The sequence below is a fragment of the Cladophialophora carrionii genome, assembly GCF_000365165.1.
Source record: "Cladophialophora carrionii CBS 160.54 unplaced genomic scaffold supercont1.8, whole genome shotgun sequence".
NCBI lineage: Eukaryota > Fungi > Ascomycota > Eurotiomycetes > Chaetothyriales > Herpotrichiellaceae > Cladophialophora > Cladophialophora carrionii.
Window position 1 is genome coordinate 501,100 of NW_008481833.1, and position 21,822 is coordinate 522,921.

The 21,822-nt window shown below is 53.6% G+C and overlaps 7 protein-coding genes across 7 annotated transcripts; 4 read left to right on the forward strand and 3 right to left on the reverse strand.

Annotated features, from left to right (window-relative positions):
• Nucleotides 1-93: 93 nt before the first annotated feature.
• G647_08838 (uncharacterized protein) lies at nucleotides 94-1,005 on the reverse strand (the record flags this gene model as incomplete). Its single annotated transcript, XM_008733144.1, has 1 exon — nucleotides 94-1,005. The coding sequence occupies one exon, from the start codon at nucleotides 1,003-1,005 to the stop codon at nucleotides 94-96; it is 912 nt and encodes a 303-aa protein (XP_008731366.1).
• An 808-nt stretch (nucleotides 1,006-1,813) lies between these two features.
• G647_08839 (uncharacterized protein) lies at nucleotides 1,814-3,977 on the forward strand (the record flags this gene model as incomplete). Its single annotated transcript, XM_008733145.1, has 8 exons — nucleotides 1,814-1,893; nucleotides 1,942-1,991; nucleotides 2,058-2,264; nucleotides 2,328-2,537; nucleotides 2,596-2,714; nucleotides 2,774-3,163; nucleotides 3,284-3,674; nucleotides 3,808-3,977. 8 exons carry the CDS (start codon nucleotides 1,814-1,816, stop codon nucleotides 3,975-3,977), a joined length of 1,617 nt encoding a protein of 538 aa, XP_008731367.1.
• Nucleotides 3,978-5,926: 1,949 nt separating this feature from the next.
• G647_08840 (uncharacterized protein) lies at nucleotides 5,927-10,147 on the reverse strand (the record flags this gene model as incomplete). Its single annotated transcript, XM_008733146.1, has 1 exon — nucleotides 5,927-10,147. The coding sequence occupies one exon, from the start codon at nucleotides 10,145-10,147 to the stop codon at nucleotides 5,927-5,929; it is 4,221 nt and encodes a 1,406-aa protein (XP_008731368.1).
• A 1,064-nt stretch (nucleotides 10,148-11,211) lies between these two features.
• G647_08841 (uncharacterized protein) lies at nucleotides 11,212-12,273 on the reverse strand (the record flags this gene model as incomplete). Its single annotated transcript, XM_008733147.1, has 1 exon — nucleotides 11,212-12,273. The coding sequence occupies one exon, from the start codon at nucleotides 12,271-12,273 to the stop codon at nucleotides 11,212-11,214; it is 1,062 nt and encodes a 353-aa protein (XP_008731369.1).
• Nucleotides 12,274-13,278: 1,005 nt separating this feature from the next.
• Nucleotides 13,279-15,718, forward strand: G647_08842 (calcium/proton exchanger; the record flags this gene model as incomplete). The annotated part of the gene is made up of 2 exons (XM_008733148.1): nucleotides 13,279-14,088; nucleotides 14,144-15,718. 2 exons carry the CDS (start codon nucleotides 13,279-13,281, stop codon nucleotides 15,716-15,718), a joined length of 2,385 nt encoding a protein of 794 aa, XP_008731370.1.
• Nucleotides 15,719-16,799: 1,081 nt separating this feature from the next.
• Nucleotides 16,800-18,720, forward strand: G647_08843 (uncharacterized protein; the record flags this gene model as incomplete). Its single annotated transcript, XM_008733149.1, has 5 exons — nucleotides 16,800-16,936; nucleotides 16,994-17,223; nucleotides 17,262-17,375; nucleotides 17,430-18,025; nucleotides 18,082-18,720. The coding sequence occupies 5 exons, from the start codon at nucleotides 16,800-16,802 to the stop codon at nucleotides 18,718-18,720; spliced, it is 1,716 nt and encodes a 571-aa protein (XP_008731371.1).
• A 1,862-nt stretch (nucleotides 18,721-20,582) lies between these two features.
• G647_08844 (uncharacterized protein) lies at nucleotides 20,583-21,188 on the forward strand (the record flags this gene model as incomplete). Its single annotated transcript, XM_008733150.1, has 1 exon — nucleotides 20,583-21,188. The coding sequence occupies one exon, from the start codon at nucleotides 20,583-20,585 to the stop codon at nucleotides 21,186-21,188; it is 606 nt and encodes a 201-aa protein (XP_008731372.1).
• Nucleotides 21,189-21,822: the final 634 nt, after the last annotated feature.

The following is a 21,822-nucleotide window of genomic DNA, read 5'->3' on the forward strand; positions in this document are numbered from 1 at the left end:
TGTAGCATCAAGTGAAGCAGCGTGTACCAATAATGAAAAGCACTTCTAATTGTCTCTACGGTTGTCTTTCCGGATTCACTGCCACGTAACTCGTCATGACACAACCGGTCTCTCTGCTTCTTCAGCGTGCTTTGGATGCATCATGTTCCTTACAAGTCGAAACCCCTCCAAGATGACCATTTTCTGTGCCTCATTCGTGAACACCAGTTCCACGTCCTGGGAACCCCTCCTCGTCCGCCCAGCCAGGCACTCTCCTTCCGTAGCCCACACGAAATCCACATGCTCATTGGGATCCAACGTCACGCGGGGCGGCAGGGGCGATGATGGTGGTGGCGGTCCTGCTGTCCCATTCACGTGGACCTCGACATCGACATCGACATCGACATCGACATCGACATCGACATCGACGACAAACTCAAACTTACACACCGCCTTGCCACTTCTCGTCCAAAACACGCGGCCCTCCGTGCTGACGACACCGAGGATCGACCTCGCCACGAGACCGGCTTCCTCCCATAACTCGCGGGCACAGGCGTGCAGGATGCTTGGGTCATCAACGTCGCAGGCTCCGCCCGGGGGTTCCCAGCGGAGGGGCATGCTGTCGTGTGAGGAGCGGCGGAGGAGGAGGATGCGTGGGTCGAGTTTGAGGTCGAGGTCGAGGTGTGATTCTGGGTCTGGGTCTAATACTGGCCCTGCCTCGGAGGGTTGATTGCTGGAGGTGATAGTTGCATTTGCACTCGCGGTAGAATCGACGTGAGAGTCGACGTGAGAATCGACCTGGAAGGGAAGTCGAGGGTCGAACCGAGAAAAGACCAACGCTCCGACTGCGACGTGCTGGTATTCGTACTGGCGTTGGTTCTCGTGTCGGGACGTGGGCGTCGTTTTCGTGGACCGAGCGTTAAGCCGGTTGGCAATGTATGTCTTGTATGGCACGGTGAAGGGCGAGAGTGATGCGTGGGATGTGAAGTTGAATGATGGTTTGACCTCGGACCTGCAGTCTGCCATGTTTTGCATTGTTCCGTTGGGCTTTGCCTTGGTCGTCGTGGCACGGGGTGTAGAGTAGAGAGATTAAGAAGTAGGTGCTGGATGTGGAAGGCTGACGAGGGACTCAAGCGTGTCTAAGCGGTATGGCCTAGGGCAAGGGATTGGTGTCTCTTTCGCGATCAGGATCGAGGAGCCAGTATCTTCGTCGACTAGGAGGCGGGGATCTCGAGCTGAGATGAGCGTGTATTTACCTAAGCGTTGAGAACGACGGCATAACTAGTATGGGTTGAGTTCAATCTAAGATGAGCGTCGATTGCCGTCATGGTGGCTGCCTGTCGCGAGAGAAGCTCTCGACTCGTACTGTAAACGAGGCTTCGCAAGGCTGACAGGAAAGCATTACGTCGTGAAATACAGATACGATAAGCGTAGGTATGTACTACACGCCCTGGACTCCGAACCATGTATATATGTCTCTGAAGTTCAACAACACGAGTCCCGGGCACGGCGAAGGAGCTCAAAAGCAGCGTCTCTAAGACTCTTTTTCAACGTTGCCGTTTCGCCGCCTGGATCCTCCATGCCAGTCCACACCACTGTACCACCCCATCTCTGTTGATGATACGCATAATTGATTAACATATGCATGGTTTTAATCATCGGCAGCTGCTTGGTCGAAAACCGCCGTTTCTCCTCTCACGCAACCGGTGCGTCAGAGTGTCAACTCGCGCCCCACTGTCCAGAAGATCCTACGAGTGCATTGTTGAAGCGGAAGACCCGAACAATTACCACACAGGCCGCTATCTTCCCGTGGCACTTGGCGACCTCTTCAAGGATGGCAGATACCGAGTGGTACATAAGCTTGGAGGGGGTGGATTTGCAACTGTCTGGCTGGCAAGAGACATTCAGTGTGTTGTACCCTACATCCTAGTGCAATGGCCACGACTGACTTGGAGGGGACAGGGAGAAATCGAATGTTGCGTTGAAAATAATCAATGCAAACGCCAACGACCGTGAGCTGCAGATCCTACAGCACCTTTGAACCTCACCCGTCGCCCAGGACAATCTTATACATCCAGGGCGTAATGCGGTGATACACCTTCTCGACGACTTCGACCTGAGCAAATCGCACAAAGGTCTGGTGCTGGATGTCATGGGAGCTGACGTGCAGTCCCGGGCTGATGCTCAACCTGGACACCGACTGTCAAGGACGACAGCCACTAGTGTAGCTCAGCAAGTGACTCTCGGGTTGGACTATCTTTGGAAATGTGGTGTGGCGCACGGAGGTGAGTATTCTCCCGAAACACTACGATGTTCTCTGTTAACCGACAATACTGATATAAATTAAGATCTTTATAGCAGGAATGTTCTCTTCACGGCCCCGGAGATCGCTGCATTGCCAGACGAGCAAATAATATCCCCGCCTTGGAAGGCCGAGAACTGGTCCAGTCAGCAGACGGGATGGCAGTGTTTAGAGCCCTCGATGCCATCATATCTGGTCAGTCCGAAGTCTATTCGGGGGAGTGATAGCGAGATCAAGACTATGGATCTGGGAAATGGTACGACTGGTGCTATGACTGTGAAGCGCGTCTTGGCCGACGACTGACCTTGGCGAAGCATTCTTCCACAACAGCCCACCACGGCTACTCGCCACTCCTTGGCACGTTCGAGCGCCAGAGGCCATCTACAGCCAACGACTAAGCAAATACGTGGACATGTGGAGCATGGGATGCTTGGTAAAACCTGGTTCTGAAGGCGTCATCAAATACTGTAGCTGACAGACGGTGGAATGCAGTTCTTTGAGACAATAACAGGTCGGACATTCACGGATGCTTTTCTGGCGGACAGAAGCAGCATGATGACGGGACTGAAAATGGTTCTCGGCTCCCCACCCGCAAAATGGTTGGGGGACTTGGATACCGAGACGCGAGAACTCGTCAGCCAGGCGCGCACAAGGGATATGACTTTCGACCGATATCTCCAGCTCAACTATGACCAGGATGATGATCAGTTATTAGACTGCGAAGATGAGGATGAAATACCCGTTGAAGAGTACGAGAAACCCAAATGCGAGTTTACGGACGAGGAGCTGCACGCTCTATCTCGTGTCCTTTCCAGGCTTCTGAGCTATGACCCGACATCAAGAGGATCACCGCAGGAATTGCAGAATGCTCTGCAGTGCATCGTAAAGGTGATGTAACAATGGAGGACAGAGAAGTCGGACCAAGCGTGATCGGACAGAGATACAGCACACTCACTACTGTGGATTTGCTGCGAACGAACGGCTTTTCCTGATTTTCTCCAGCTGGCGGTGCAAGACCTGGCGTCCATGACTCCCATCAGGCTGATTTCCTCCATACCCCTCGTTGTTCTCTTTCAACACATCTATACGTGCTCGAGGCCCCTCATGGCTGCGGCCGTAGGCATCTTAGCCGGTACTGTCACCAGTGCTGGGTTGCTCAAAGCATGGATTGAAGCATTTGAGTTCTTCAAAGCATCACTATCGGAGGAACTCAACTTCCTTGAGGCTTTGGTCAAGCCCAATATCGGAAAAGGCAGACTCTACACTTGGGGTGAGGCGATGGGCCTGACTCCACCGCCTGTCCAGCCTCACGCCCAGCCTCGCGCACTCGACACATTTGGTTCTAGAGGCCTGGTCATCACGACGCTCGAAGCACTTTTGAAGCTGTTCTCTGGTACAGAGCAGTTGCGATCTTAGTACGGTTGCTGGAAAGACACGGATGAGACTCCATCGGCAGAGACATGAAGCACGTCCCTTGATGCAGACCATCTCGCAATCTATCGGCATCTCAAACTTCCAACTTAAAGCGCGAAGTCGACATATCAGCCTCAAGAAGAAGTTCAAATGGCTCCTCAAAGACCGAAAGAAATTCCTGGCGCTGGTTTCGAAAGTCAAGGTCCTGATCGTCGGACTGCAGGATATCACGAACCACATCGAACCAGTCAAATTTCAGCTACGAGCCATAGCGTACCCGTAAACAGTGGCTGGATCAGCTTGAGACCCTGCAGCTTGTCGCCAATGACTATGAGGTCGATCACCCAGCTCTATCTGATGCAGCCTCACTCAAACTCGACGTTGTTTCTATGACGAAGACACGGCGGGACGAAATTGAACAATGGAACAACGACGTAGAGACATCGAAGTACGGTTCCTCCGAAATTTAATCTATGACTGTTACCGAGCTGAAGCGCATTGTCTCTCAGCTCCGGGCTCGGGAAGCAACCTTCAACGGTTCTAGACCCATGACTCCAATCCGCGGTTCTACCTGACGGCTGTCCCGAATGCGAGCATCCCGCCTCTAATGCTCACGAAACTGCTTCAGGGATATCAGTAGTTGGCCACCCCGGCGAATTTAGACAGCCCGCGCCCTCAACAGTCACACAAGAGCCGGTTTCCGGATTGTCACAGGGTAACACAGATAGGACGCGCGAGGGGTCAACTCAACCACAAGCAACTCTCTTCACATTGACACCATAGATCTAGATGACGGCAATCCTCCGTAAGCGGAACGTGGATATCCTTGTCGAGCTCACAACCGATAATCAATCACGCCCCAGTTCGACTCTTCACACCTCGATGACACCCCGCCACAAGACTAGATCTCCCTGCCAGCGAAATCACCGGCGGGTTTGCCGAGGGGACATATTAACCTGAACTTCGACCTCCTCGAGGGCCAAAGGTACCTCTGCCGCGACGGCCACATTGCACAGAAGCGCAGCTACTTCGTCCGTTGCGAACACTGCGGAGTCTATCAGTCTATCAATGTGTCTTTAGGTTTTCGCGGAGATGCCCTTTGGGATACATTTCCTAGAACCCTACCGATTCATAATGTTCGGCCGCCCAACAACGAAATATTGTGGACAGTGCGAGCGAGCTCCCTGCCATGGCGATAGTAGTGGGCCTCCATGCCCACATATAGTAGAATGTACTAAAGTATTTCTTCCACTGCATGGGTACTGTATCCAGAAGGTGTTGGTCTCCCAAAAGGAGGAAGCGCGTCCATAGGCCAGTGAGTGGATTCAATTCTTACTACATGACCCAATCGAGTAACAAACGCTCCTTGATTCTTAGGCCACAATCCTCTGGGGGAAGAGCATGCCTTCAGTTCGTCTTCTCACAAAGGTTCCGGGGGGGCCGACTAATGAGATCCTAATCGATAGTCACGGACCAAACGACGAGCGGGTTAATCCTCTGGGTACTCATGTACGGAGTGTATTCTGCAGGGATGCGAAGCGATGCGATACGATACGATGCAATGCAATGTGATGCGATGCGATACAAACAAGGGACACGAAATTAACAGTCATGACACAGCTCAACGAGAAAGGCAGGGCACATCAGGCAGTATGCAACATGCAACATGCAACATGCGGGATATAGTAACGGCAAAACAACGAGCCGTGCCATTATGACTTGTCTCATCGTTACAGGCGTTCATGCTCAGGTTCATGCTCAGGTTCATGTTCAGGTTCAGATTGGGATTTGTGATTTGATTGATGAACTCTTATGTTCGCTTGTGTTTGAAAGGGAGCCTTGGCCGCTCAATCCATGTCTTTGCACCGACCTATGTCGATGCTTACAACCCCGTACCTTCTATCAGGCTGCGTTACACGAACAAAGGGGGTTCATTGCTTCCATGTCCAGAATCTTACGCAGTCCTGCGAACCGGTCCCTGATATTAATCACCAGATGATGAGGCCCAGCACATTGCGTCGGCCTTGTTACTTGAGTTATTGTAGTCGTCATTGTAGTGATTGCACTGCCCAGGAAGAGACGACTTTGGTCTAATTCGACTCTTCTCCTCTGTCCCTTCCTTTCGCTTGCGTTTGCATCCAGACAGTTCTGGAAATGGCGGCGGCGAAGCTGTGCAACATGACGAAAAGAAGATGCTGTGTGGGTGTGTTTTCATCACAACCTTCACCCTTGCTACTTTCCAAACTTCGCCATAACATCCCTCATCTTCGGAACCAGTTCTGGTAGGCGGAAAGGCTTACTCACCACATCGTCAATGCCGCTCTTCAACGTCATTTCGATCTGCTCGGCCCGCGCGTTCGCGGTCACGGCTATGACAGGTATATGCGCCACCAACTCGCCTGTGGTCTGCATCTCCCGCAGTTTGCGCGCACAAGTCTGGCCATCCATTACAGGCATCTCGAGGTCCATCAGCACCACGTCAATATCCACGCCGTCAGAGACGTGGTCGCGGTAGAATTTCGACTGGCGGATATGGTCAATGGCTTCGCCCCCGTGGTTTGCGACGTGGACGAAGCAGCCGATTTTGCGTAGCTGAGCCGCTAGAACCTTTTGGTTGATGAGGTTGTCTTCCACGACCAGGATGTGGAATGATCCGGATAGCGTGGTTTGACCTGTGGTGGGCTTCGACATCGAGTGGTCATTCTTCGACGACGGGGAGAAAAGCTGGGTGCTTAGACCTGTCAACGGTGTTGTTTTGGAGCCCTTCCTGCTTCTGGGCGATGAAGAGCTGTCCTCCGTGCTGCTGCTGTTGCCCTGAGTTCGGCGAGCTTTGACATAGAATGCAAATACGCTTCCTTTCCCACTCTCAGAAGCAACACCAATCTCACCTCCCTGCATCTCAACGAGTTCTCTTGAGATGAAGAGACCGAGGCCTGAACCGCCATATGTGACGTGGGTCCGGGGACTGGCTTGAGAAAACCGCTGGAAGAGTTGTTTCTTTTCCAACTCGTCTAAGCCACGGCCAGTGTCTTGGACGGCAAAATGGATGTACAAGGGTTTGCCTAGACCCCATTCTGCCGCCGCTGTAACATCTTTGACTTTGGAAGATCGGGATGGGATGTACGTCAGTCCCCACCTGTCCTCCTGTGACGGCTTTTCCTCTGAGGCCCCAACGTGCATACGTATCATGCGGTTCTCTTGGGTGGTCGTGAACTTGATCGCATTAGTCATCAGGTTGATCAGAACTTGCGACAGGCGATGGGGATCCAAGCGGACCCAATCGACATGTAAAGCTGTGAAAGCCGGATCGACTCTTAGCTCCATCTTGATATCCGCCGTCTTCAGCTCGGCGTCGAACATCTTCAAAACTCTGTGCACGACGTTGATTGGCTGGGTGTCGACTGGGGTCACCGTCATCATGGCTGAATCGAGTTTTGACAAGGTCAACACATCGTCAACAATCCTCTTTTGGTGCTGGGCACAGAGTGTGATGGTCTGCGCAGAGTCGATGGTAAGGTCGAGAATGTCCATTTGGGGCTTGGTCAAGCCGTTTGCGTCCCGCATCTCGCTCAGAGATCCAGTGATCGAGTCAGCACATTGCAGAATGGCAGACAACGGATTGCGCATTTCATGTGAGGTCGTATCAATGTAACGCTCCTGTTGCCGTTTCATTTCCACAGCTTCCCTCATCCTTCGGGTCTGTAAGTTCTCGGCGAACTTCTGTGCACTGATGTTGGTCATTGATCCAAAGATCTGCTGTATCCGTCCGTCCTCGTCACGCTCCGGCGAAGCACTCGTGAGCACCCAAGTGTGTCCTTTATTGCCAATCCTGTCTCGCCACGGGGTCTTGAACCGGAACTCCAGGGATATTGCACATCTCTTGTCCAACATGGTGCTCCACGTCTCTCGGACCTTCTGCTGGTCTTCCTCAAGTACATAGTTCATCCACTCATTGTTGACCGGGACGTCTCGAGGGTATGACGCCAGGTCATACCACGCGTCATTGACAAAGTTGAGCTGGCCGTCAACACTGCCAATGAAGATACCTACCGGCGCGAGTTCCGCCATTCTCGTGAACCTGTTCTCTGCCTCGGCGGCCTGTTGAGTCCGGGCAACAAGCTGGTTATTGAGCTCGATGCGGTCTTGAGCGGCCAACTGAGCGGCTCGTTCGCCTTTCTTGATCTCATCTTCAAAGAGCACAACCGAAGCAATCGATGTGGCCAGTTGACGTCCCAAGAGCTGGACGAACAAATCGTAGTCTTCATCGTAGGGTCGCCTCGGATTAGTGGCCATAACCAGGAAGCCCAGCGTCGATTCGCCTGTTGTTGGATGGATTGGAGCGATAACCACGACTCGTGAAGGGTCCCCAAATCCGCGCCATTCAATGTTTTCTAACATGTGGGGGTCCAATGTGCCGTCGTCAACTCGAAGGACGATCGGTCTGTCAGTGGTCAACGCTTGTCGGAAAGAACTGGCAAACCCTTTCGTGCCTGTCTTCATGTCGATGATGGGAGGGGCAGCTAGGTGGCCAGCAGGAACGCCCAATGTACCTTCCAAATAGCAGACTTTGTTAGAGGCAGCACCACTGGAGCCGGAAGAGGCAGCATCGCTATCTGCCAAGTCTTCATTGAGGGAATAAACCATCACCATGGGTGCGTCATATTCATTGTACTCGAGGCCCTGAAGCAGCAGACCCCAGAATTGCGACACTTGTCGAGCCGCAGCTGTTCGTTCGCCGATCTCACGGAGCGTCAACATTCGTCTCTCGGCGATTTTGCGCCGCGTCTTCTCAAAAGCTGGGTTGTACAGACCCACCACTCCACCGTCAGCGCCAATCAAAGGGATAATTGACCAAGAGAAATATGTCTCCTCCAGAAAGCCGTTCCGCAGAATGAACAGGCAGTCGTCATCCTTCATGGTCGCTTGTGCGTTCTTGAAGGCATTGTCAAAGACCTCTTCCAGGGCATCCCAGATCTCTGACCACGCATCTCGATAACGAGCACCCATGAGTGCTGGATGTTTCTGTCCCGCCAGCAGAACATAAGCTTCATTGTAGATAGCAATGTGGTCTTTGCCCCAGTACATTGCCGACGGATGCGGACTCGCCATGATGAGGTTGCACATTCCGCGAAGCTCGACAGACCAGTCTTGAATTGGACCCAGACTAGTGTTAGTCCAGTCAACCCCTCTGGCGAACTGAACGTGCGCTGGAAGAGACGGTGACACGGGCAAACGTGTCCAATCGAAGTAGGCTTTATCATCAACAACCATAATGTCCGGATCCGAATCGTTCTTTGCGCTGAATTGACCGATTCTCTGACCGGTGCTTGGTGGAATAGATCCCGACAGTAGCTCCGCATGTTTCATATCTCCACTCGATACCGGGGACATTGGGTCCAGGGCGCTAGGCGAAGCATCTGGTAAAGGGTCAGTGACCAGGCTATGCAGAGCTCGAGGGGCATCGCTGTTCGTGCGTGGGGGAATGTCGAAATAGCTTTGCGACGCGAATTCAACTCGGCTACCGCTTTGGGTGGTGGAACCAGAGACCGATCCGAGACCTTGAAACTGTTGCATGCCGGACCGAGTATTGCCCTCTGCCATCGGCGCCGGCGAAAAAGGGTGTTGGCGTCCATGGATGACCTTCAACCGTTTTCGTATCAGGGCGCCATGCCATAGCCACCCTGCAAAAGGGAAAGTCGATACAATATCTGGTTCTGTCAGAGCGTTGAGAGCCCACGCCTTGAAATCCGAAAACGGCGTCCCCAATTCAAGCAGTACACTCGGATCCTCCGCCCGTCCTTGCACATGTTCCAGAAGAGGAGCGCGAGCCCTCAGTGCTGCATTCGCGAACACCAGGCTGAGGCCAGCTGAGGTTGTGTTGACCTCATCGGCAATGTCCACGACCAAGGTAGGTCGCTCGTCCAGCTGAAGGTATTCTGCCAGGGCCACAGAGTGCATCAATTGGCTCCCGCTTGGTCTTTTTGCATCTGACGGTGCGCGAGCTCCGTTCTCGCTTCCCGCTCGGCTTGCATGAGGAGATGTCCTTACTGGTATTGCACTCCCTGCGACACTCCTCTCTGGTGCTGATATCCGCATGGAGGGCACGTCCTCTCCTTGGCTGAGAGCTGTTGCGGCAGCTTCTAGGAGGGAAATCTTATTCCCTGCTTGAGGGTCCTGCATTCCTGGGCTGATGTTGACGGGAATATCCTCGCCCTCCTCCTGCCCACCCCGTCGACCTCGCTGCTTCTCGTTCAGGTCACCATGGTCTAAGCCCGGCAGCCCACTGGACGACGAACGTTTCGGATACTTTGTGGTAGGGTGGTCGGGTGTGGGGGAACGGATGGCGGAGCGATGGGTGCGCTTCAAGGACTGAGGTGCGGTTTCGGTGGTGGTGAGGGGGTGCTGCGAAACTGAACCGAAGGGGATATCATTTGTGTCCGATGTAGCACTCATTCGCAAGTCACATTCTTGGCCCGAATGCGGCTAGACTCGATAGGCAGGCAAGAATGACACTGGAACAGTGGAAGACTCGATCTAGTGAGGGAGGACAGGGCGGGTGATGGGAGGTGCGCAGGGCCGGGAGATCGATCGAGGTCGCGGGCAAGGGAGCACCGACAGCAATACTCCGTGCCACCAATAAAGAAACCCAACTTGCAGGCAGGATAACCAGCTGCAAGTGTGACCATGGGAAAGCGAGCTTTGCTTGGAACCGCGGCTGATCAGTCCTGCGTTGCGGGAGTGCAGGGTCGCAGAAGCCAGGGCCGTTCAGAACTGCGCAGTCCTTAGTGGCGAATCAGCGCAAAGAGTCTCGAGCGGATCAAAGGTCCGGGTACGAGTATCTGAAGATGGGCTCGGGTCTTGAATCAGGACCGGGTAATACGAGTAATAATAGCCCTCAGGAGAAATTGATACGAGTAGTCGAAGCGATGGGTTCGGATTACAGAGCGGGAGTGAGGAGAGACCGAGGGGTGACTGGGGAATGGAAACGGCTCCGTCGATCAGTGCAGCTGGGGAGAGACTGGAAGAGACAGCGGTGTGTGGACCATGGACGCAGGGGTCGATAAGACCTTGTAACTCGCCCGTGCGGGTTAGTGCATTGAAGGACGTACAGTACGAGTATGCTTCGAGTGGCTTGTGGTAGAACAAAACAGCTTTACTGCAAGTGGTGGAAAGTGTGCGTGGCGGTTCACTCCAAGCACCGAAGCAGCGAGGATCGCCCAGAGCCAACATGGCATTTGTGATTTCCGATGATTCGGGGGGGAGAGGGATGTGAACCCTCCCCAAACGACGGGGACTCGTACCCGGCCGCCGCTGGGGCGTTACAGCCCGCAACAGCCCCAGAGCGTCACAGCAGGGGCAATCACCTCCGTAAGCGCAGAAAGGCCGTGGTGGCCGTGGTGGCTCTATCCCGGGCAAAGTACGGAGTATGGAGTACTGTATCGAGTGCTTTATACGAAACACAGTGTAATTAGGTATGTTCGCAATATATCTACGAGTAGAGAGTCGCATGCCCGTACCTAGCCTAACGTCATACTCTCCCCGTTTTTCAGCTCCACACAAGTCATGTCTTCTATGGTGGCAGAAGCGTCCCCAGACTCCTCCTTCTCTGCAGCCTGGACTCGGTCAATCGCTTCCTGAACTGTTATGATCTTCCGTTGGAGTAGAAGAGCTATCAGCCCAGAGCCTCGCTTCTGTTCGTCATGTGTACCAATCCAGTACTTTGCATGCAGCATCTTTTGTGCTTTTACCGCGTTGATTGCTCCTAAGTTCAACTGTTTGCTCCACTTGATGGAGACGTCATGAAGGCCATGCAGCAAAGCCAAAACATCCACTGGAGGCGACGCTGTAGCAACCACTGACAGGGTCGAGGCTTCCACGCCATGAGGGGTGTATATCAACGCATCCACGGCCTCTGCCGAACAGTCAGGCCGCTGCGCACAGATCATTACTGCTGAATGGTAATACAGAGCGTCAGAGTTGGTGACCAATCGACTTATGCCAATCCAAGAGGGTAGAGGAGGAATGCTGGTTGTTCGCCAATTGGTGCCCGTCGTGAAGTTCGGCATCTCCATGACCGTGTCAAAATGATGCCATGTTCTGATCAGTTGGGCTGCTTTCGTGGTCGCAATGACAGGCACCGCACGGTCGACCTCGAGCAGTGTGGCCTGGTGACAGTGGTCTGTAAACTCATGGGAGATGGCTATAGCATCGATGAAAGAACAGCCTTTCCTCCCTGCTTCAGTGGTGCTCTGGGATTCCGACCTCTCGGCATCGCACAGGACGGCATTGAGCGCGTCGATAGTCCGCACACTGCTCTCCATCAGGTGCCACTGCTTTGAGAACCACGACGCGACATCTTCTTGCGGCCCGTCCAGCCACGGATCGATCAAGATGTTGTAGCGCGAACGACCCTTTGGTGGCGAGACTTGGTCGGGGTATGCGAGGGACAACAGCCAAGATGTATCGTCATTCAAGTGAGTCAGGACTGGCACTTTGCCATCGTTTGCACGCTCGAACGAGCCTTTCAACTGATCACGGAGAAGAGTTGCATCAGCATCAGCACCAGCAGGGGTAGCCATGTGTGTCTAATCGCAAAACCCAGTGCCAACGATTCGGTACGAAATATCAGTGAGCTCTGAAGTGCCGTTTACCGTGCTTGCATCTGTAACAATCTCAAAGACTGAGCAAGATCGAGATGACGCCTTCATATTGTTCCCTGCGTTCCATGAACCGACAGACTCTCCGCACCGGATTTGGAGTCTCCCATGTGTCCCAAAGGGATGCTGCTGCTTGTCCATCCAGATCGTGATGCACTTGTCAACCTGGAGCAAGAGCTTTGCTTCTGATGAAAATGCACATTATTGTGTCCTAACTACCCGGCAGTACTCGTATTCAGGGCACTCGCGGATCTGGTTCGTCTCCGAGCCTGCGGCCAGACCCCACGAAGCCCCGGTCGATGCCAAGCCACAGATGAGAACTTGACCAAATGGGGACTAGTGCGGCAAGATAAGATAAGCCCCAGGCATCTCTTTTTCAGGCTTGCAGGCTGCTCTCTCTCACTTCAGAGCATTGAAAAAGGTCCCCCTTTGCACAGCATCATATACACGAGACCACTTTGTTCTGGGATCAACAAAACTATAGTGCTCTCACACACTGTCCTCTGTATTCCTGCTCCTCTACCACAATCGACTCTGTCATCAACCAGGCTTCTGGAAGAACACCAAGAACTCGGCACACATCATCCGTTAGCCTGACGCGTCCCCCTCAAGAGCAACGGGCGAGTCAGAAACGAGCTTGGACGGCCGACTTGCGGGCTCCGAGCCGTCTAACTCCACTGCCTCGCCGCGACGCCCGTTCACTGGAGTGTTCCCTGATTTACCCAGAGCGCGCCCAGAACTGGGTTGGCCACCGACTCCCACGCTTATCCCACGATTCGCAACGTCTGCGCTCACTCTTTCTCAGGCTTAACTCGTGTCGCCTCCCCGCCTTGTACCCTCTCTTTCGTCCACATCTCTCCGTGACCTGCTTTGAAAGCGAGTCTGTTACACTTTTCATCATTCTCTTGCACGCTCACTCAGACGCCGATGGTCGACTCCGCCGACGAGCCTCCGCTGTCAAGTCGTCTACACTCATGGGCTAAAACCAAGACTCCCTTCACACCGAAGTCCCCTAATCCCCCCCAAACAGAGCCCCAGACTTCGGGTCATTTTACCTCTGCGCCCCATCAGTCAGGTACCCGCCGACAGGATGCTGGGAACAGTCACTCTGCAGCTGGTCCTGCAACAAAAACAGACCACCCTCGAAACGGAGGATCGGATACAGGCCACCAAACTGCATCAGTTGTGGACGAGAAAGGAGAAGGAACGCAATCTTCCGCCATAGGGACTACTCCTCCCAAGGGCAAGGCGCCCTTGGTCAACCGATTCTTCCGCGATGTCAAGCGCATCATCTTCTCCAGCTGGGTCAACTGGCTTCTCGTCTTTGTCCCGATTGGCATCATACTGGGCATCATGGTCGACTGGGTGCACACCGACGTCGTGAGTCCCAGTGCCGTATTTGCCGTTAACGCAGTGGCAATCATCCCTCTGGCGTCGCTTTTGTCGTTTGCGACCGAGAGTGTCGCCATCAAATTGGGTGACACCATCGGAGCTCTACTCAATGTCACCTTCGGTAACGCCGTTGAGCTGATCATTTTCATCATTGCTCTGGCGGCAAAGGAGGTGCGCGTAGTTCAAGCCGCTGCTCTTGGGTCGATTCTCTCCAACCTCTTGTTGATTCTGGGCATGTGTTTCATTGCCGGTGGTCTCCGGTTCCGAGAACAACTGTACAACTCGACAGTTTCGCAGATGAGCGCGTGTCTACTGTGCTTGAGTGTCATCAGTCTTCTACTACCAGTAAGTGCTTACAACAAGCCGTTTTGATCAGCGTGGCGTACTAATTCGTCGATAGACGGCCTTCCATGCCTCCTTCTCGAACACTGACAGAGCCGATCACGTGGTGCTGAAAGTCTCACGCGGTACAAGCGTAGTCCTGTTGTTGGTCTACGTCCTTTACCTGCTCTTCTCGCTCAAGTCGCACTCCTTCATGTACCAGAGCACCCCCCAGCACCTCATCGACGAAGAGTCACATCCTGGAGTTCTCGCCGAGATCCTAAACTCGTCCAGCTCCTCGAGTGACTCATCCAGTTCCAGTTCCAGCGACACTGACTCAAGCTCCAACTCGAATACAACCGCGAAGCGCATCAAACGTGCTCTCCGCCGGAAGCGCCGTAAGTCAACGTCTAGTACAAAGGACAATACCTCTCTTCCGACCTTCACTAGAAGTTCCTCGGTCCTCACCGGGCATGGCGGCTCCATGATGACCGGGATGACCTCTGCCGAGCTAGAGCCAGTCTTTAGTGGTGATGAGGCCGATCTTGATGGTGAAGGAAGATCAGGCCGACACCGCTCACGCGCACACACTGTTCACTCTCGCGATTTCGAGAGCGGAGTGCAGAACGACCAAGGCTCGGACAAATCGAAAAGACGCCACAGGAAGTCGAAGAAGTCCAAACGCTCGAAGAAAGACAAGGAAAAGAGCAGAGACAACGGGAAAGAAAAGGAGACGGTAGAAACCATTACCAAGGAGAATTCTCTGTCGACGGCAGATTCCGTGCAACCCCAAGTGGGTTTTGCTGCAGAAACCCAAGAAATCCCTCCTGACGCTATCGCTAAACGGCCATTCAACATTCGCAATATTTCTGAAGCCGTCAAGCCAGCTTTCAGCTCTGCCAACTTCCCCCATCATGAGGCCACTGGAAGACCGCTTGCAATGCCGATCCGGCCTACGTCCCAGCCACGAGCCCTCTCTCAGCAAGTACGTCGAACTGCGTCAATGCCGGACATCCTACGTCCTACTGTTTCTCACCACGGACTCGCCCCTTCAATTTCTGCACCTCCGCAACATGACGCGTCGACAGTGCAAGCTCCAACTGAGGTACAGACCGATGCTGTTGTTGAGCCCCAAAGTCATTTGTCGAAAACCTCAGCAGTGGTCCTGCTGTTGTGCTCCACGGGTCTTGTTGCGTTGTGTGCCGAGTTCTTGGTCGGCAGCATTGACTACTTGATCGCAAACAGTGGCGTCAGTCAGGCTTTCATTGGCCTGATTATCCTGCCCATCGTTGGTAACGCCGCGGAGCACGTCACGGCCGTCACTGTCGCTGCCAAGAACAAGATGGATCTGGCCATCAACATCGCTCTCGGGAGCAGTATCCAGATCGCACTATTTGTTACTCCGTTGATGGTCATACTCGGATGGATCATCAAGACGGACATGAGTCTGTACTTTAGCCTTTTCGAGACCGTCAGTCTGTTTGCAAGCGCCTTCATCGTCAGCTTCCTGATGATTGATGGGCGTAGCAACTATCTCGAAGGGGCGCTACTCATTGCGGCGTATGTCATCATCGCTGTCGCCGCGTTCTTCTATCCCACCTGTGATCTGAGCTCCGCCAGTGGGCCGCTTGATGGGCCGAACCCAGTCTGCTAAGCTACCGTCGCCATGGACTTTGGGGGAACCGGAATGGTTGTGGAGACAAAACGTGAACAGGAGATGTGGTTGGTGCTGCAGCGGAGGCCAGACTCTGATGCTCAAGGGAGCTGAGCACTTCGATGGCGCACTGGTTCACGTGGGCATAGGTTGAATCCGAGGACACTCGTTTAACGAAATTTGGGATGGGTTTGCTTGATGGCTGCTCTTTAGAGCTTGCCTCGACCGTCGGCTGATGGTCCATAATCACACCAGTGGTACGCACTTGTGGGGGGTCGTATTTGATTAACTGATACAAAATATGATCCGCGTGGTTCGGGGCCTTAACCTGGACACGCTTGTTGACCTCTCATGAATGCCATGGTCGATTTCTGTAAACGCAGACTTACCCATTTCTTTGTCTTCCACGTGCATGACTTACGATGGACAAGGCATTACATTTCAAGCCTCGGCTCTATTTTCTCCTTTGGCCTTCTCTGAATGGCAGCTTTGGGTCCTGCCCACAAAGAGGGATAAGCAGGCATTGGCTGCTTTGGGCCCGGCTAGAGATGCGCCTTATCCCCAGTGCCAGGGCTTCTTTGGGCAAATCGTGTGCCCTGATAAAATGCTTATCCCGAGCTTCGAGACGCTTATCTCGATGCTCATCGACCACTGGCCACCTCCAACCTCACAACCATTCAGCATCAATAGCGCTTTAACCAGCATGTAACGAACCTGGTGCTAATGCGCTGCAAGGACAAGCGAGCACCAGCGCTGTTCTGTCAGTCCATGGCTCGCTCAAGTCCGTCCATCCATGTTGCACCTCGCACCCTTAGCAGATGGCCCCATTGCGATTACAGCTTGACATTCCCGCATCTGCGGAGGAGACAGGGAAAGATTGGCGTGGCCTTCATTAATCAGAGACCCTGCTTAGAGGAAGACGTTGCCCTGTTCGTGATCTTCGTCGCCTACATTTAACGTACATTAATGTTCCCTCCCCCTACGAACGTCCGACCTTGCTGTTTGATGAATCTGTCAGCCCGCTGATTAGGGGTCCTTTCCGATCTGAGAGATCTCTTGCTTCATAATCCCTCAAGCTGCCATGTCTCCGGCAACAGATATCAAAGGCGAAAGCCACAATGCGACGGGTTACAAGCCTCCTTCCGAGCGCCGCGGATCTCTCGTCGTCGATACGACGCTCGCGGGAGAAGAAGATGCCGCTGTCCTTGCCAAGATGGGGTTCGTCGGCTTCCTCGTACAGTATGCTTTGACAGACCGAGTGCTGATCGGCGACAGGTACAAGCAAGAGCTCCGTCGTAACTTCAGTACGCTGGAAGTGGCCGGACTGGCCTTCAGCATCATGGGTTTATTGCCCTCCATCGCCAGTACATTGAGTTATTCGATTCCCGCTGGGCCCGTTGGGCTAGTCTGGGGATGGTTTCTTGCTTCTGGCTTCATCTTCATCGTCGGTTTGGCCATGTCGGACCTGGCAAGCTCGATGCCGACGAGCGGTGTTAAGTGGTCCCGTTCCCATCTGAACAATGGTGAATCTAACGACGTGAAGGCCTTTACTACTGGACGCATTACTATGCATCTCCGAAGTGGCGCAACCCGCTGAGCTTCCTGGTGGGATACAGCAACACGCTGGGCTTGGTTGGCGGGCTGTGTTCCATTGATTGTAAGTGTCTCTGGAAGCTTCGTCCAGTGTCCTAAGGCTAATCAAAACACGCAGACGGATTCTCGCTCATGTTTCTCTCGGTGATAGTAATCGCCCGTGATGGTAACTGGACACCCAGCAATGGGACCATCTACGGCGTCTTTCTGGCCACCGTCGCCTGCCACGGCCTTATCGCTTCAACAATGGCCCGTGTGATGGGCAAGATGCAGACCGTCTTCGTTGTGATGAACTTCGTCTTGATCTTCGCCACGGTCATTGCGCTCCCGATCGGCGCAAAACACAGACTCAACAGTGCTTCTTACATCTTCACTAGAGTTGAGAACCTCACCACCTGGCCCTCCGGATGGACATTTATGCTTTCTTGGCTGAGTCCCATCTGGACGATCGGTGGATTTGACTCTGCAGTCCATATCTCTGAGGAGGCGACTAACGCAACGAAGGCGGCACCGTTTGGCATTCTCTTCTCGATCGGATCGTGCTGGGTGTTTGGGTGGATCTGCTGCATCGTCATTGCGGCCACTGTGGTTCATGATGTCGAGAGTCTACTGGGCTCGCCGTTTGGTCAGCCGATGGCTCAGATTTATTACGACTCACTGGGAAAGAATGGTGCCTTGGGATTCATGGCGCTGCTGATGATTGTTCAGTTCCTGGTAAGCCCCTTTTCCTCGTTACCATTTGAAGAAGAGATCTGCTGATAGGGGTCTAGATGGGCATCTCCATCCTCGTCGCCGCCTCCCGTCAAGCGTGGGCCTTCTCTCGTGACGGCGCGCTCCCTTTCTCTAGCTTCTTCCGCCACATCTCGAAGAAGTTTGGGTATATCCCGGTCCGCACGACCCTTGGCTGCGCTTTCCTTGCGGCGGTCCTCGGTCTGCTCTGCTTGATTGCTCCTGCCGCGGCGTCTGCGCTCTTCTCCCTGGCCGTCGCGGGCAACAATCTCGCCTGGGGAACTCCAATACTCTGTCGCCTGGTCTGGGGCCAGCACAAGTTCTCCCCCGGGCCCATCTACACGGGTCGTGCGTCCATCCCTCTCGCTTGGATGGCGATTGTATTTCTCGTGTTTGGGATTTTGTTGAGCATGTTCCCTGTCGGTGGACCAAATCCGACGGCCGAGACGATGAACTATACTTGCGTAATCAACTCGGCGGTTTGGGGTGGTGCGTTGTTGTACTATTTCATCGACGCGCGGAAGTGGTTCAAGGGCCCGCAGATTACGATCGACTTGAGCCAGTTGACGGAGGAGCAGGAAGCCGCCCTGAGGGAGGAGGGATTGAAGGTGGCGGCCGATGGGACTGCCGTCGTTGGTGGGAACAACATTGATGAGACCGAGGCCGGTAAGACGACATAGGTGGTCTTGATGATGTTGGCACCTGAGTACGTTCGGCTTCGAGCCACAGCCAGCATCGGCAGCAGAAATGAGATTTCTTTCTGACATGCAGCCTCTCATTGGCATGTTTTTGGCAATACTCCTCAGTCATTGTGCCTGTTCCGCCAGCCAGGTCTCGGTCAGCAAACACAGCGAAACCAAACCTCAAAGCAGATCTACGAAACATGGCCACGACGGACGAAGCTGCCCCATCAGAGAGTCACATTTCAGAAATGAACAGCACCGATCGAGACCGAGCCGGACCCTCCACCACCAACGCAACCACTAATGACCACGACCGCTTGCCGGCTCTCACCAACTCATTGTGGGATACTATTCTCGGCTAATGCACCAAAGAACTGCCAGAAGTGCAAGGAATGGTGCGCACCCGAGTTCGATGTTCATGCGTTCATGCGGCGATATTCTGGGACGACCATCCACAAACATGGAGACGGCAGCCAGAGCAATGGAAGGAGAGATGAACGACCCCTTTCGAAAGCTAGCAATGGACCTTAACCACCCTCACAAAGGCGGAACTCTCCAGGTACTCGTACTCTCATCGTTTGTGGTCCACTGTGTCCAGCCTTTTGCCAATTTCACGGGTTTTGTTGTCAACTGTTGGCATGGAAGATCTGCTCCCGAATTCGATCTCGAAGCAGCACGGACCATATAATCTAGAGCTCTGACCGACGTTTCAGAGTCATATTTTCTGACTGCTTTTCCAATGGGCGACCACGTACCAATGCTATATCAGCTGCCCGCCACTGGTGTCAACACAGAATCAGAAGGCTTTTCGACACGCTCAGAGAGATGATGGACCATCGCAACAAGTTGGTGTCCTTATTGTACGTGAAGCAACATGTGAAAAAGCAACAAGGCATCAAGTGGATGACAGTTGATAGCTGCGTAGAGCGAAATACGCATCCACATGGTTGTCGTCCAGGCTCCTTGATGTTCGAGCACCCTGATTTCTCAAGGCTTCTTCGAGATCGGACCACTCCTCGATTGGCATGGACGAAATGCTCTAATCACTCGTATGTAGTGACATCTGGCGGCAGCTCGCGGGACACATCTACTACTCGATCCTCTCGCCTGCACGCACTCTCGACATGGAGCCACCAGAGCTTACCGAACGCAAATGACGAACATGACGCAGCTTGTCCTCCGTGTCTCGTCTTGGCGGCCTCTTCATCTCGCCTCCTTTAACCGTTATTCATGAACTCAGCAGATGGCGATTGATAGCCATCGATTTCCACAAAATAGCCATGATCAAACTCGTGAACCTCGTGGACTGTCTAGCTCCAATCCCGGCGCCCGTTCCGTGCACGTTTCCCGACGGATCAGCGCAGCGTGTCCGAAAGGGTTCATACCCACGCGGCGATATGCAGCCATTTCGCTCACATCGTGACGTATCGGGACAGTCAACCATCACAACGGCCTGGAGTATGACGCCAATCGTACGAGTAGCGAGTAGCGAGTAGCGAATCGGGCATGCCATCTACCTACCTCGTAGATCTGGGGCGGAGGGATGGGTTGCGATTCACGGTTCGAGGATCACAAGTATGAGTAGATATAGGATGCGCCGACCCGACCTCCACCCAGGACAAGAAATGCTTGACTACCTTGCTAAGGCTCACACAAGACATCTTGGCCAGACAGACATGACATTGACTTGACTTGTGACATTGCTCCTATTAGTACGAGAACGAGAAGGAGGACCAGTAGCACTACTCTTCCACTCTACACACAATCGAATATACAGTGTCTAGCCACTTACCTGCCTAGCGACCTACCTACCTACCTACCTACCGAGGCACAAGTACGAGTACAAGTTACTCAAGATCATGTCTTCGACCGGCACCCGATCTGACCTCCCCGCCACGGGCTCGACCTACCAACCCACAAAATCCGAGGCCATCTCCTTTTCGAACAATAACCCGTTCGGCTCGTCGGGAGGCCAGCACCACCACCACCAGCACCACCAGCACCAAGTCAATGGCCCTGACCCTACCACTGGCCCTAACGCTGCCACTGCCACCGCCACGACCGCCACAACAGCATACGACAGCGTGACCCAACCGAACACAGCCATGCGTGGCGCAGGCCCAGGCACAAGCACAGGCACAAGCAGTGCAATCCCCGACCGCCCGAACCCGACCACGAACGCGATCAACCACGCCGACGAAGCCAACCCGCTCCAAGCGCACCATCGGCCTTCTCTCGCCGCCGGCGCCGCCGCCGCCGGTGAGAATGAACACCACGGCGCCCCGGGAGGTCTCGGCGGCGACGAAACCATCCGGAGGCACAGTGTCGCGCAGAACGCGCCGGGCAAGTTAGGCGAGCGGGGAGAGAATATCCTTGGGGCGATTGGGTTTGGGGGCGCCGCGGTCGAGAGGCCCAAGGAGGATCAGGGCATTGGCGAGAAGATTGCCGAGTTTTTGGGGGCTTGATCCTGCGCAGCGCAGCGCAGCGGAGCGGAGCAGAGCGGAGTGTAGCGAAGCAGTGCGTCGCAGTTACTTATACTGTACTTACTTACCTACTGCCTAGGTATGATGATGATGATTATGTTGGTGATGGTGTTGATGGAGGTATCGATGTGTTACTGGCGGGTACTCCGTAAGTGCGTTAGATACATCATGTTCGTCAGGTACGTCGGGTGCTGTGGGCGGTGTGTACCTCCTTTGTACGTCGTGATGCTGTATAGTGCTGTACTCTAATTAGGTGATTGATCACGATCGTTGGACGAATGGATTCATGGACTATTATATACACAAGGTTGCGTCAAAAGAACTTGCGCACTAATTTAGAATGGGAGTTAAGGATCCTCCTACGTACGTGCTGGTGAACTCAACAACTACCTTGACCTAATATTAAAGTCGTAGATGAGAGTTGTATACCTTCTTGAGTGGTATACCTTTTTACGTGGTATAGAAAATCGGTAATTATTACATCTACGAATGCCTCGTCTACTGCAAGAAGTCATATAAAAAAGGGCTACATATGGCTGCATATCGATGGAGAAATGGTGCGTCTCGCGAGAACTTTGGGCAAGGTTTGAGATGTATTGTTACTGTAGGCTAGCTA